The sequence below is a fragment of the Neopelma chrysocephalum genome, unplaced genomic scaffold (genome assembly GCF_003984885.1).
Source record: "Neopelma chrysocephalum unplaced genomic scaffold, ASM398488v2 Primary Assembly neopelma1_76, whole genome shotgun sequence".
In the NCBI taxonomy this organism is placed as follows: Eukaryota; Metazoa; Chordata; class Aves; order Passeriformes; family Pipridae; genus Neopelma; species Neopelma chrysocephalum.
In genome coordinates, this window is record NW_020897737.1 from 14,816,464 (window position 1) to 14,832,674 (window position 16,211).

The window sequence follows — 16,211 nt, forward strand, 5'->3', positions numbered from 1 at the left end:
TTATTTTGGGTGCAGTGACAGGACTTCAGTTTACCTGAAAATCTGGGGGAGAGTGGCTCCAACTTGCCATCTTCAGCTTTAAAATAGATGTGAATAGGAAAGAAGATGGAAAATATTTGGTTCAGAAGACTGAGATTTAAATGCTTTGGACTGTATTTCAGCCAAATATTCACAAATCCTTTGCATGACACATCTTTGCATGTTTTCATTAAAAAAGGGGAAAAAATTGCTCACTGAAATACTCCAGGTTTTCTTGCTTTAGTGTTATCTCAGGGTAATATGCTTCTTGCTTTGGTTTTTGTTTTTAAGCTGACTGGGACTACAACTCCTTTCTCAGTAGAACTGAAAACATTGTTAAATCTCATTAAAATGAAAATTATGAATAAATGTAGAACTGAAGTCAGTTTACTTAGTTGATAGCTCCCAGTGGTTATCCTTATCTTATCTACAAACTAATAACTAATATTTTCCTTTCAAATAACTGCTCTGCAAGAACATAGTAATGTAGACTACAGTCAGGGAACGAGGTCAATAATGAGGAGAGACAGAATGATTTAGAAACTGAGGGATGGCTGAGCCAAGGTATCATCTCTTCCAGACACTGGGCTGATCAGCCATTTAGATTCTGATTTCATGCATGTTCATTTTTTATTATTTTCACCCCCCTCCTCCAGGTCTTCTGACTCTTGAGAACTTCCTCTCTCCCCATGCTTTCTTTTCACTTCCTCTCTGCTTCCCTCCCATTCTTTCCTCCTCCAGGTACTTTTAAAACCATTTTCAAAGCTGAAATTGCAAATGAGGGGGTTTTTTTGCGTCCTGAATGACAATGAAGGGCTGTGTTTGAATAGCTGAGTGCTTCAATGGCAGATATTTGACCGAGTTCCCTAAAGCCCAAAGCCTATGAAACCATCCATGATCTGAATAGAACCAATTACTCCTGCTGCTCCCAGCCCGGCCTCTCCTTGGAAGATTCTTTTGTTTTTTTTAAAGTCCCAATCAATGCAGTTTTATTGCAGACAGGCAATTTTATCTTTTTCTTTGAAAAAAAAAAAAAAGAATTTTCCTGCAAGACTGGCTACAGAAGTTAGAGACCAGGTACATCATCTTCCAATATGGGAACGTGAAACAGCCACTTGGATCATTGTAACCTACTTAATTTTCACAAAGTCATCTTTTCACAAGGCAGATTTTACTTGGTCTGTTGGTCTGCTGTGGTTATTCCTGTGTGTGTCTGCTCACCTAATATGAGACTATGACTTGGATGCACTGGAAAATTGGTTTGCAACCTCAACATTTAACCCTTTCCGTGGATTTCTGTTGAGCTCTCTGCTCAGCTGAAAGCTTGTTGCCAGACTGTTCATGCTGGGGGTCTTTCTGGATGTGCTTCATGCTGGTGGCTCAGGGGAGAACTGGAATATGTGTGGCCAGAACTCTTAGAAGGTATATTGATGTTCTGGATATCCATTGGAGTCAGATGGCTCATGTGCATTCAGTGAGGTCCTAATCCAGAAGTCTTCCCCTCGTGCTTCCTGCAGGATAATGTGAAATGCTGGGTGTCTGAGATACTTTTAGGGTGATCATGAGCTGATGGGCACTGTTGCCATATCTCTGTTAACTTCAAGAGATGTTCCTCACAAAGTTTATGTGATAACTGCAGAAAGCAAGGATGGTCAACCTGATACAGTCAACCAGTACAAGACCTAAACCCGGTTTAAGCACTTAAATTTAGACTATTTTTAGATATTCTACCCTTAATCACAATTAATTTAATAATTCCATAAGATTTTTTTTTCAGAGAAGATATAATTATGTGCAAAGTCTAATTGAGATATCTTTCTGGAAAATGACTAAATTTGGTTTTGGGAGAATTAAGTAATTTCCAGCCACTTAATCTAGGACATTCTCTTTAAATCGAACAAAGAGCAACAAAAAAGCATAAATGGGGATTCTCCTTGGTTCATGACCTTAACTAGCCTTGATTGCAGTTGAAGCCTGATCATGCTTGATTTTTCAGACTTGAAAAATAGCATTCTGACTGATTTCATGTACTCTGTGTTGAAGTTATCATATAGTCTTCTTTCTGCACTTTGACAGATTGTTTCATTTAGGTTTCAGTCAAGTTATTTTCTGAGCAGCAGAACCAGTGAACCCTGTTTTAATGCAAAATTGCATCCTGTCTTCCCCCCTCCCTCCTTAAACCCAGCTCAGGACATTGATTACACTGCCTGGTTGGCTGGCTGCTGCTAAAAAATATTATATACCTGCTGAAAGTTGGTCCCTTTGCCTTTTGGTGCGCAGAAGAACAAATTAAAGTCTTACTTTTCTAGTTTGCAGCTGTTGTTGTTGTTTTAAATTAACTGAAAGGCACAGAAACTTGCTTGAGACTGCTCTACGGGAAGCTGAAATTTGCCAGGGGCTACCAGAGTTATGTAGATGAGTAAAGGAGGTAGAGAGGTATAAGACAACGGTATATTTATTCTATGTGGTAGAGCATTGTATCTCTTAAGTCCCAAACATGTTTTGGGCTTCAAACAGGGAAAAACAGCAATCCTGAAAGAGCTGCCTGAACAAATCTGTCATGAACTTCTCCAAAATGCTCTTGAATCTAGACTTAAACGTTTCTGCCAGTCACTAGCTCTCTTCTAAACAGAGATTAAAGTATTGTTATTTTTAACAGAACTTCACTCCAAAGAAACCCAAATTTCTCTCCTTTTTCTTTCCTTTTTTTTTTTTTTTAATTTATTCTCCCCCAAGACATTTGTACTTCTCTCTTTAACTTTTGTTTAACAGCATCAGATTCTATTTTCCCCTGAGCAGCTTTCCTGGTTACCCACATCTTTTTCTTAAGGTCAACCATGAGTCCCTGCCCAACACTGGTCTCATCTCTCCTACTCTCACTTCAGGGCTTCAGTCCCTCCTGGCTGATAGCCCAGCTCAAATGGGATGCAGGGAACTCAGTTCCTGCACGATGGCTTTCACTGTGCTTCAGCTGAGAGCCTGATTTTCTCAAGAATTAGAATGAAGGGCCTTATACAACACTCTGGGAGGGCATTATCACCTGCCCTGTATGGCTTTAAAAATGTCTCCAAATAGATATTCCTCCCTGTCCAGTTCTGTTGCTGAGCTTTCTGCTCGTGTTCATCCCAGTGTCTTTTTGGGGGACGTCCTTTCTTTGGGTTTCATTGCAGAGCACAAGGCAGGGTGTTGGCAGCGTGGTGTTATACAGCATTTTTTAAGAAAAAAGTCATCTCCCAAATGTGAAGTCATCCTGTTGGTAACACACTGGGGATTCTGCAGGTTGAGATTCCTTATTGCTTTGTTGTGTTTGCTTTTCATCTTACAGCTTAAATTCAGAGTTGCCCTAATGCTGTTATGTATTTCAAAATATTGATTTTTTTCAGCTGTCTTCATTTAATATTTTTCCCTTTTTTCTTTTCTTTTTATTTTTTTTCTTCTCCTTTTTAGACCAACCTTCACATCATAGATGTGAAGAAAGAATAGACGCAGAAATTGCTTTTAGTTAGAGAGGCTGTAATTTACTCTTTCACTACAGGGGGAAAAGAATTTCTTTACCACAGAAAAAGACGCAGATGAAAGACCAAATAGTATCTGGATCCGTGTAAGCACTGCAAAATATGTGTGTGTGTGTATATATATATGTGCTTTCGTTCAGTTTTGCACAGACTCCCAGTCAATTATTTGATGTGCTCGCCTGTCTGGGCTGTGACCTTCTAGAAGGGCCCCCTCCTCCAGTCCCCCCTACACGACTTGTCAACACATTAGTCATATACAACTCAGCCGATGCCAAACGGCCGCAGTTCAGCCAACTATTGAGAGGCAGGGATATTCTGCTGCCTTCTTCTATTGGTCTTGGGTTTTTCCACTGTGCGGACCCGGTGGTGCTTTAAGACTGCGGAGGGCTGGGGTTAGCGCTGCCCTCCGCCGCGCCGGCAGGCAGGGGAGGTGAGCGGCGGGCTCAGAGCGCTCCGAGCCGCCGGAGAGCGAGGCAAGCGAGGAGAGAAGGCAAGAGAGAAGGGGCAAAGGAAGATGTGCCCGCCTGCCCGCCCGCCTGCCGCCGGGCCGAGGGGAGCCGTGTGAGGAGCCGTGTGAGGAGCCGTGCGAGGAGCCGGCTCGCCGCGGCTCGGGGCCGGTCGCCGCCGCCGGGGATGCTCGTGTGTCCGCGCCGGAGGATTTTGTCACCTGTGGCCCTGCCCCCGCCGCCCTGCGGGCGCCTCCCCGAGCCAAGGACACACCTGGGCGCCGCGCACCCGCCTCCCGCCCCCGCCGCCGGCCGCCTCTTCCCCCGCCCGAGCGCCGGGCGAGTGTCGGCGGAGCCGCGGGGCTGCAGGCGGGGCTGAGCGCTCGCTGGGCGGACGAGCGGCCCCGCAGGCTCCGAGCAGCCACCAGCCGAGGGAGGAGGAGGAGGAGGAGGAGGTGGAGAAGGAGGAGGAGGAGGTGGTGGTGGAGGAGGAGGAGGAGGAGGAGGAGGAGGAGGAGGAGGAGGAGGAGGAGGCGGCGGCGGCGGCGGCCGGACCCGGTGCGCGCTGCCTGGCAGCTCCGGCCCGGCCGTGGGCGCGGCGGGCGAGGGCGAGCCCGGAGCGGGGAGCGGGGGAGCGGCGGGGGCATGTGGATGTTGGCCGTCGCCTTGCTCCACAGCATCTCGCATGGTGAGCCCCCCGCCGCGGGCACCTTTTTCCCTTCTCCCTCATCCTTCCCCTCCTGCCGGCCGGGAAGGGGAGCGGGTCGCGGCGGTGCCTTTTGTGTTTAAAAAAAAGCGTCGCGCTGGCGGTGTGAGATCGTTTAAACTCGCTCACCTCGCGAAGTGACAGCCCCGTCACCAGCCGCGTCCCTCGGCGTCTGCCTCCCTCGGAACACCGCGGTGCTCGGAGAGAGCAGGGAGAGAAGCGCTTTTTCTTCTCTTTTCTTTCTCATCTGGAAAAGTACAGAATTTCGCCAAGTGCCGTATAAATCCGTCAGAGTACACGGGGATAATTTGAAGGGCTTTCATCCTAAGCGGTCGCATTGAGATATTGCTTCCTTTTACGTTTTTCTTTTTAAGTCGCCCTCTGCTTTCACCTTACAGTTTTTTTCTCTATATATTTAAGAAGTTATATTTTAAATTTACTTCACTTTCATCATTTCACCGTAAAGGTACCTGCTCTGAAATTTTTTTTTCCTCACTCATTTATGTAAAAATATGCACGGATAAGCATTACATCATCTGGAAATGTTGAAGACTTTCAGTCAATTATAAAGTTAGGAAGAGGATATTAGAGTGAGGATAGAATAAGGGTAAATCTGTTCTTTTTCTTCTTTTTTCTTTCCTTTTTTTTTTTTCTTCCCCCTTCTTCATTCTGCCAACTCTTTGATTGACAAACGTTAATTGCAGTTTCTGGGTGTTTTTAGTAGTGGATGGGGGGTATTCTGGAACATTTAGATATATGTGATGGCAAACCATGGCATATATGAAAATATGCTTAAATTGCTTAAGTTTTAGTAAAATGCACGTTAGCACTGCAGTTTTAAGGACAGAAAACAAATTATGCTGGGGTTCCAGCTATTCTATTGCATTGCCTCCTTTTCTCAGATTTGAGAATGTAACGTTGGCTGTAATGCTTTACATTCTGACACATAAATCAGAAAGATTAAACACACGGTTTTCCAAATGGGCAAAGCTGGTAGAATAGAAAGAATGTTTCTTGTATTGACTGAATGAGAGAGGAGCACAGGGCAAAGTGTAAGATTTTCCTGGAAGATAGAAATAATTGAACCTCTGGCAGAGGGTGAGGAATGAATGCTGGATGAGGGTGCCTTCACATCTTCTTAAGGATACACTGGATGAGAAAACACATTGACAGGCATGGCTAGTCCAGTGTGAATAGCTGGGTAGGTCAGAAATTGGGAGGTGAATCTTAAGTGGGTATTTAGAGCGATCTTAAAACATTTTCGCGTTCTGCGTGCCACGGAATGCAAAAGGATTGAAAAATCCCAGACTATAAACTTCAAAATTTTGGAATTTCTTTTAGCAGTGAGACATCTGCAACAAGTTCTAACATTAAGAAATTATCCATCTATTTATTTATTTATTTATTTATTTATGACAGGCAGCACTGTGCTTTTCTCTCCAACCTCTTCAGCCAGATACCTTGGAGGGAGAGATTTGCTGCTTGTAAGACAGAAAGAATCAGCCTGAAAGTGTGTGCTCTGACCAGTGCTGTTTATTTAGAACTCGATTTGCATAGCAAAGAACCCCATTTCTTTCCATAAATCTTATACTTTTTTTTTAAAAAAAAGAAAAAACATGAATTTTTTTCCTACTGTACCGATGCTATAAATTCATGTTCTAACCTAGTTAGTCCTCATTCCAGGGGTTTTGGAAGAACAGAGTAATTTTTGCTTTATGAGGTTGAAATACTATGAAAATCACTTTCATTTATTCCTTGATCTATGAAGTCAGTAGTAATTTCACTTTCAGTTTCCATGTGTTTTTGGATCACAGTCAAACCTGAATTTGTATCCCAAAAATACAACAGTATAATGTGTACATGATGGATGCATTTGCATGGATTCTGTGCTGCCACATGGCAACATCTGTACATTTGTGACTCTTGGAGGACTAAAATTAAATGTTTTTGTGTATAGCAATATTCTAAGATGAAAGCATTGCAAAAACCTATAGTGGGTGGTTCAACGATTATTTGCAACTTAAAAAGTGTGTTTGTTTTTGGCATCATACTTGATGTCAAAATGCATGTTTTTAAGGTCTTTTTAGAGGAATTTTTTTTGAAAACAGCACGTACCTTCATGTTGAGATTCAATAACATGGGTTTGTTTATTAGTAGCACTTATTAGGACCATTATATTACAGTCAAGAGTCAGGGAATAATATTGTTAAAGGACTTCAGATTGTAATGCAATGTCATATCAGATATGTATCTCTTTGAAGGGAATGACTGCATATATAAATAGATATGTCATGTACACATTTATTTTCATTTTTCTGTCTATAACTGTGTCTGAACTCCATTGTGTGACAGGCACTATTCTTTTATGGCTTTATCTGTTGGGGGGGGCAGGTTTCTACTTGGCTTCTGCCATTGCCATTTCTGAACCCCTTATGGAGCCAAGCTACATTTGCTTAAAACACAAGCACATGTATAAGTAGTTTTCAACTATGTGTTACATCTCATTCTAATTTAACTTTAAAATGTGTAAGATCATTCATGTTGGTCTTGGTTTAGATTTTTTTTTTTTTGAGGGGAGGAATAGCTTGAAGAACAATCCCATGCTATGGGTTTAACTGCAGTTGTGATCTTGGGCTAATTTTCTGTTGAAGATAATGGAAACCATGTGAATAACAATAGCAAGGTTGGCCCCCATGTTTCCCTACGGTCTCTCAGCACAAATACATTTTGTCAAATTAGATATGAGCAGTGTCACTGAGTAGGCTTTATGTTTGTGAAATAGCTTCCTTCTGGGGACAATAAAATACTGACACGCTGTTACATCCAATTAGTACTTCAGAAGCCTGAAACAAAACCTCCCCGAATACCTGGCTAGAGTTTATATATTTTGTGAAGGCTCTAAGCTCTCATTGCTGTAAGTTCCTTAAAAATACAGGTAACTATTATCCATAAATTCATTGCAGCCTTAGAGGGTGCGTGGGATGATATAGACATCAGTGGGAGCTCTGCAGCTGAATTCACTACCTTGAAAGCCTGAGTCATGCAGTTATAATCCTGAGCAATGCTTTTGAGTTACCTTCAGGGTTACTCTACCTGCACTACCTTCTGTGTTACTACACCTAAGTGTTCCAGGAGGGAGCATTTCAAATGAACAGCAGAAGTCTACTGGTCATAATTAGTGAGGGGGCATTTCACTAATTGCTGTGAGAGGAGGAGGGAGAAGGCAGGGGAGGCTGTGAGGGGAGAATGGCCTCCTTCAAAATCCTGGCTCTTCATTGTAATTACAGTGATCAAGCTAGTTCAGAATTAGGCTGCTGTTTTCAGAAACGAGTATCTCTCAGCATCATTCAGTCCCTGCTGTAGGTATGCTGAACCCATCTGCAGGCTTCTCTCTGGCTGCATTTCTTATATGCCTGTTGTCCATGGATGCTCTGCTGAAATCAATTGAGCATCGGGAGGCACCCAGTACAGCACAGATGACACTAAAAATAAATTTCCATTAAAATGATTTCCTGTTTGAATCCTTTCCCTGCTGTATATCTATCAATATGGGTTTTAGCAGCATATTAGAAGGCTGAGAAGGATCACACTGCACTGAGAGCAGGGGCTGGGCTGGAGAATGAGTAGCAAAAGCTATGGTGGTGCTAATGACACTCTCCAAAGAAAATGGTGACTCTCAGTGTTGGGGATGAAACATTTGAGGAAAAAAGCAAAGGACTCTCTTTGTAGAAATGTACTGTGATAGGTACATAGCTGATGTGGAATTGTGTGACCAAATTTACCTTAGAAAGTTTAATGTATGTGCAGAAAGCATTCAGCTTGGTGTGTGTTTGTGGATGGCAGTACAGCTGATGGTGTTTTTAATCTGGTGTTGCTTGAGCTATGAATAGCTATTAATTAATCACCAAGTGCCAAATAGAGAAAAATTGTTATTGCTGGGCAGTCAGTGTGTTGGAAATATCTAGATCTGTTTCTAAAGGTGTGTTTCTCCTCTGCTCGGGGTGCACTGATCCAACCCCAGGTTTTGGGGATGGCCGGTGGGGTTTCCTCCCCGCGGAGTGGGAAATGTGCTGTGCCTCCTGCCTGGTGACACACGACACTAGTGGGCAGCAAACCACACGAGTCACAACGATTCTGAAAAGCTGTGGGAGCACACAGAGCCCAGGGAGGCATTTTGTCCGTGTTTTTTCTATCAGTGCTCACTAAACTTTTTAACTGGTGGATGCTGCGCCTTCTTTCCACAGCACCGAATGTCAGACGCGTGTGACAATGAAGGTGTTTGTGGTAGTGTTTAAAGAGAAGTTGTTTTCCAGGAATGGTAAAAACAAACCCATAAACCCTGTTAAGTAGGGTTTTATTACAGCTCTTTTTTTTTTTTTTATACGATCATGGAATTGTTTAGGTTGGAAAAGACCTTTCAGATCACAGAGTCCAAATGTTAACCCAGCACTGCCAATTTCACCACTAAACCGTGTCCCCAGGTACCACATCTGCAGGTCTTTTAAATACCTCTAGGGAAGGTGACTCCACTACTTCCCTGGGCAGCCTTTTCCAAGGCTGGACAATCTTTTCCATGAAGATATTTTTCCTAATATCCAATCTAAACCTCCCCTGGTGCAACTTCAGGCCATTTCCTCTCATCCTATCCCTTGTTACATTTTGGGAAGAGTCCGACCACCACCTGGCTACAACCTCCTTTCAGGGAGTTGTAGAGAGTGAGAAGGTTCCCCCTGAGCCTCCTTTTCTCCAGGCTGAGCCCCCCCAGCTCCCTCATAAGACCTGTGCTGCAGGCCCTTCCCCAGCTCCATTTCCCTTCCCTGCACACGCTCCAGCTCCTCAATGTCTTCCTTGTCATGGGGGGCTCAAAACTCAACACAGGATTCAGGGTGTATTTCAGTGGCATCTCCGCAGTGCTGCCGCATCTGGAAAAGTTTAGAAGCTGGTTTTAATGTTGTTTGTTCTCTAGTAAACTGTTGTCATGTAATATACTGATAATTTGAATTATTTGGGAAAATCTCATGGGTTTTGATGAGCAGCTCATCCAGAAAGTTCCTCCAGCTCGTGAGCCTCTGGTCATGGGAGCAGCTGGGCTCAGGTTGGGCCTTCAGTTTTTATTTTTGCCTGGATAAGTGTCTTAACAAATATGCTGCTCTCTTAGGTGAGGGAGTTGTTTGGGATGGGTAAATAATCTCCTTTATTTAGTAAATATTGAAGTGATAAAAAAAGCAGAAAGCAACAAAACTAAACATCTTTTTGGGTAGTGGACTGAGGAGCAAAATAGATGGAGTTTTTTCCTTTACCCTTAAAGTTTACTCTGGTTAACAAGGTGTGGGTAGGATCAAGGCCTGTTTGAACATAGCACTCATTTAGTCTTTGATTTTATTTGCTGCCATTTATCAATCTCTTGGTCTAGGAGTCTTACAGACTTGCAGTAGGAAAGACTAATTCCATCTTCTACTTTAAAAGCTGAGGGAGGCAGAAAAAACATTATATTCACCTTAATTATTCTAACATACTTTTTTTTTTTGATGTTACTCCTTTTGAGTCATTGATATTCTAAACATCCTACAAAAACCCATTTAAGCAACATAAATCTGTAGGTCAGAATACTTAATTATTTCAAGGTGAATGTGTAGGTGTCTACAGTTAAATTACTTGTTTCACAATATAGTTTGAGATATTTCACAATCTTATTTAATCAGTGCTTTATTTCCAATTAAACTGATATGAAATCAATGAAATTAAGATTTCAAATTAGGGTTTCTTGTGAAGAATAACATATCTTCTCAGTGTTCACCTCCCTGTCCCTTGTAAGGATTTCATCAAACAATTGGTGTTTTCAAAAATAAAACATAATATGGGAGATACTTCACAATAAAAGCCTTTCACAGCCCAATATTTCAGAGCACTGAAGAGAATACCTTTAAGAACAAGCCCCTGATTCCTCAGGCACTTGTTAGCACTGTGAGCTTTTCTTGTCATTGCTTGTCTTTTGATACTGCCATTCACAAAAAAAAATCCTTATTACCTCATAAGTATTTTTTTCCCATCAGGGCATTGAATTACTCATCAGAAAAAGAGAAACTAGGGTACATAAATATATGCCTTTCATAGTGCTGTGGGCAATGTTATGATATGTTCTGAGGAAAGAAAGAAAGGCAAAGGGATGGACAGACAGGCTGACAGAGATTAGCAAGTCTTCCCAGCATCCCTATTTAAGCTATTTTTACTTAGAAGGCAGGGAGTAAGACTTAAGAGTGAGCCAGCAATCCTATTTATAGAAAGCCATTTTTATGTGCAAAGGCTTTGAGAAAGAGAGTCACCTCCATCCTAAACACCAGCCTCCCTGGAGCTTCCTCATAATTGAGGGAGAGATCAGCCCGGCGACCCGAGCTGCATCACTGATGCGCCTCTGCCGAAGCTTCCAGAAGGACAGAGCCTGCAGAAATGCAGGATATGGGGCCATGGGGCAGCCCAAGAGCACATCTGGAAATGACATTCTGCTACCCATCGACGTGGCACGTACCAAAGCACAGACAAGGATCACCTGAGGAATTTTTTGCCTCTATGTCCATGACACTCTGTGAGCTGGAGACTGACCGTCCTGCTCATGTAGCTCTTTTGTCAGGGATACAGTTCCTTTTGAGATTTTAATATATATATGTACATTTCTACACAGAAATGCACGTACATGTAAATCTGGGATGCAGTTCTTTCTGAGGTTTTAAAACATATATATATTTCTACATGCAAATGCAATGGTACTCTCAGGCACTCTTGGCAATTGTCTTGTGCAGGGCTAAGGGTTGGACTTGGTGATCCTTGTGGGTCACTTCCAACACAGCAGATTCTGTGTGATATATATATATATATGTGAATCTGTATAGCTTATAATTGCTTAAAAACTACTGTGTATGGAGAATTTGGCACTTGCTTTGCTGTCTGACTATTCTGATGCTATTTTCTCCCAATTAATTACACGGTAATCCCATGCAGAAGATCTGTGTCTTAACATTTATGTTTGCAGTAGGCTAAAAATTATTCTCAGTTACTTTCTGTCATCTTTTTTTTAATTTTTTTTGAGTAATTTTGGGGAGCCCTCCAGTGTTTTAAGGATATCAGAAACATGATTCTCGAGATGACCGGGGATATTTCAATAAACTGGAATATAATTATGTGGCACTGCAGCTACAAATAGTTGCCTATCTCCATAATCTACTCATAGTGATTCTATAGATAAGATTGTAGGGTTGCTCTGTCTATATAAATATCTGTTGGCGTGAAATCCTCTCATGTGGTTTTGCAAATTGAGTGGCTTATGCTGAGCCTGCACACTAAGGGTGTTTGTCTCTCAGATTTGCAGAGTGCCAGCCCTCAATGGCTCCATTTTATAGGTGCCACAGAATTAAGGGGCTTGGTGGAAAGGTTTGTTTCCTGTTCTGTTCTTAAGAGGTGTCTCCCTGATAATAAGCTGTTGTTCAGTAGAGTTTTCCAGAGGTTTAGTTGTTAGTGTGGAGTTCAAATAACAAATGTCAACCTTTGACAGTGGCTCTTGGTTAAGCTGGCTCTTGTTTTAGCCGAGAAGAATTGCTGGGATGCTGAAATGTGCAGGCTTGGAGGAACCCATATGTTGTTGTTACAGCGTGTACTGGACTCCACAAATCACATGGCAGGATTTGAGTGCACAAAATGCTGGTTGGTTGCTTTTTCCCAGACCATGGAAAGGTTGATGCATGAATTGTAAGCTCTGGCTATTCCTAAATTCTCTTCTGCAACTGTTGTTCTGTCAGAAATCATGGTGTGTTGGGGTCTGTTCGTTTGTTTTTGCTTTATGGTATTACCTTCTGAAGTCTTTGGGGTTTTCTGGATGAGTATCATCAGGAATTTTGGCCCTGACTCAGAAAAATACTGTGAATGCATAAAGTCAGTCCCTTGATAATTAAGAGGTGGGCATGTGACACACTGTAAGTCTGCTTCTGGCTTGAGCTAAGGACAGAGGAAGTCCTTGACAAAGTCCTTTTTGTTATGAAAAGCAGATTGTGGTGTCCCTGGAACGGGATCTTGATGGAAAAAAACGTCATTCAAGCAAACCAGGCTTTAGGGAGACCTCAACTTAAGCAGAAAAAACCCTCCTGTCATTCACCATCCAGAAGGTCCTGCACACACTACACATCCTCCAGCTGAGTTTTTTCCTCCCATTAGGTGACTTTTCAGTGGGGCAGTTTAAAAGCCAGTTCACACATTATTTCTAGGCAGGTCAACCATATTTTGTGTTGAAACTGCAGTTGTGAAGCACAAAGCGAAGCATTTGCTAAGTCATGATATGAAGGAAGCAATTTTGGAAACTGTCAGTAAAGTACAAGTTCTCTAGATATGTCTGTAGAGATCCAGTGTAGAGGTTTTTTTTTCATTGTTAAGAGATTTTCAGATGTCTAGAGTAGTATTTGCATTTTACTAGTTCATGCTTTTAGCTGTATATATTTAGGAAGCTTTCGTTTGTATCTTCCTGGTTTTATTGTGTGACCTGAAGGTTTCTCTTCCACAATGACAACCTTTTCCACAGCCCTGTTGTGCAGGGGCTCTAGAAATCAGATTTTAAGCATTTCAAGGGAAAAGATGAGAAGAATACAGAGCAAGGTTCATCTAACTATGGGAACTGAGTGATGGGCAATGCTGACCAGGTTTTTTGTTGTGTCAAATGTGGCTGAGGCTTTGTGGTCTCAGCTTTTTGTAAAAATATATATATAAAGTGGAAAATGAATGCTTAGGGGAGAGGGAGGGATAGGAGTATGAACTGGATTTTTAGTGTGGAGGGTAAAGGGGTAAAAAGGGTGATCTTGAAACTAAGTGGGTACCCAGACAACATCGCAAGGTATAAGAAGAAGGAGGGCAGGGCATTCAAAAAGCATGAATCCCTGTGGGACAGTAGGAGGGCAGTCTCTGAAGGCAAAGTTTGAGCTGGACAGTTTATGGTGAAGGACTCTCAGGCCTTGGCTCCAAGTTTGCAGTGGGGAGGGCAAACCTGAGCTTGTTCCCCTGTGAGGTGGGGAACAAAACAGCACGTGGCTTTGGGACTGCCCAGTGCTGGTCCCCATCACTGTGTTCTTGGCTGCTAATCTGTCCCAGGGAGGAAGCTGGTGCTCTCCATGGATCCTGCTGTGCCTAAGGAGGGGGTGCTCAAACTCCCAACTGCCCTTGCCCTTCACTGCCTGCATTCTGATTTTTCTCCCATTTTTGTCTGCTCTTGCTATTCCATCTCCGATATAGGCTTAGTTCGAGGCCTACAACCCCTCCTCTCCCTATTATTCTTAGCTATTTATAAGTATTTTGGTAGGAAAAGTATTTCTTCTGTCCCTAAAAGCTCTTCCCTGAGGCAAACAGATTTGGGGGGAGTGTGGGGCGGATCAAGGATGGAAAGCGATCCTGTGAATGTCAGTGCTGCTGTAGGGCAGGATGTGCAAGTCCCTGGTTTGAGCGAAGGAGGAAGGAGCTGAGCTCCTTTATTGGGCAGGAGGGAGATAATTAATCCTCAGGAATAGAGGCTGAGCTGTCAGGCTTCCAGAGAGGCACTGGCAGTGGTGATTTGCTGTTCAGCTGTTGGGAGCTGGAAGTGGCAGGTTTGGTGCAGCGGGGGCTGCTCAGCGCATGTGCCTGAACACCCAGCTCTGGATGTGTTCTCCTGAGGGCACTGCTGGCTGGAGGAGGATGTCTCCAGTTCCCCACTGGAGGACAGCTCTACATTGTCTCTACATCACATTGGAGAGCTGCTTGCTCAGCAAGTCCTGAGGAAGACTGAACAGTTAGGGTGGGAACACAGCCTGGAGCAGGGAATGCTTCTTTTGTTGTTTGTTTTTTTTTTTCCTGGGGAAGAAAGAACGGTTTAGGTTTAGCTTTTCTATCCTGGTCTAGAGCAAAAATCTTGTACAAGTGCCTTCCTTTCTTCCCTGTTTTTTGCCTTTATCTAGTGCACTCATGCTTGAGAAGGAGCAGGGTGACTGCAGAGAGATGTGACTGTCCTGTTAAAGTGCTACATGTGCTCAAGCTGTGTTTGTCCCACTAGTGACTGAGCTGGAGGCCTTTGGAATATCCTACCACTGGCACACATGAAGCCAATGCAGGGGAAAAGAAATGCCTGTCTGAAGACACTCTTGCTGTAGCAGTTCAGTGCATATTTATTAAGTTCAAAAGTTACTCTCTAGTGGATAAAAGCAATTACAGTATTGCTACCACGTCTCAAAATGGATTTCTATAGAAGAGCATAATGCTGACTTTTAGTAATGGCAAAAGGAGTTAATGAGGTTTTTTTAAAAACATTTTGCTAAATAATGGTAGTCTGACTGCTACCTAATTTCAAGAATTTTTGAGAACTTTTGGTGTCAATAAATTGTGTTTCTCTCTTGCCTGTGTTCAAAGATAACAGCCTTGTTTGCCCACCATGTAATGCAGTTACTCTTCTTCCCCACATTGTTTCTGCTGCTTTCAGTCCCTGGTGTGGATAAACATTGGAATAATTGGTGTAGGGGTTAAGGTCGGCTGAGCATCTCAGCTCTGGCATTTCCTAAGGCAAGTGCATTTGGCCTCGTGCTCAGAAAATTTTAAATAAAATAAGTAGCATGTATTAAATAGCTTCCAAGTGGAAAATGAAGGCATTATGACATGGCACAGTGCTGGTACTCTTACAAGTGGAAGATCTGGGGGAGCTGCACTCGTGATTGCAGCAGGGGATGCTGCCATTTGGCTCAGGACTGCTGCCCTCTCAGAGGGAAGGGAGAGAAGAGGGATTTAGGGATCACTTTGGGAAGCTGGTTGTCATTGTCTTGTGTTCCAGCCTATATCTAAGCACGGTGCAGTCTCAAGCAGTGTCACCAGCTCTGTCACTCCCCTCTCACTTTGCCATATTGCAGTTTTTGAGAGGTGATGCAAAATGTGCTGACCTTGCTTTTAAGTTGTTGCTTGGAAAGGAGGCAAGCAGGAATTTAAAACTAGATGTTTTAAACAAGCAACGCATTTGAAAATCCATAACTTTTTAAATTTTAATGGAATTACTTTTACTTTTTAATTAAGTGGACTCCATGTATGCTGGTATATGATCTCTCTCCTCGAGGCAGGAATGCTGCAGTGTGGTAGTTCTACCTTTATGTCAGTGAGAAATAAATTTATTGCCTTTTAATTGAGGCTCTGGACACTCTGCTCTAGTGGAAGGTGTCCGAGGCAGAGGATTGGAACTAGATGATCTTTAAGGTCCCTTCTAACCCAAACCATTTTATGATTCTACTATTAGTTCATCCATCACTTATTAAAAGTGTGACAATGCTTTAAAGTGATATTCAGCTCTTTGTTGCTGGGATGTGTTCTGGAATCATCACCTGCAGTGGAGGGTTGCTGCTCTCTTGAGAGTTCCCAGACTCTGCACAGTGAAGGTGCCCAGTGTGGACAAACCCTGTGCTGTAACTGGTTACCTTATTTTATCAATGTACAGTCATTCTGAGAAGCTGAAAGGATTATTAGTAATAGCTCTGTAAGAAG

The 16,211-nt window shown here is 42.8% G+C and overlaps 1 protein-coding gene across 3 annotated transcripts in view; it reads left to right on the forward strand.

The window, feature by feature from the left end:
* The first annotated feature begins 4,591 nt into the window (after nt 1-4,591).
* Nucleotides 4,592-16,211, forward strand: part of DSCAM (DS cell adhesion molecule) — a 442,671-nt gene continuing 431,051 nt past the window's right edge. For all 3 annotated transcript variants that reach the window (XM_027689234.1, XM_027689235.1, XM_027689236.1), the window contains exon 1: nt 4,592-4,667. In XM_027689234.1, the coding sequence (XP_027545035.1) occupies nt 4,625-4,667 (43 nt within the window). In that variant the 5' untranslated portion in view covers nt 4,592-4,624. The remainder of the gene's footprint in view (nt 4,668-16,211) is intronic.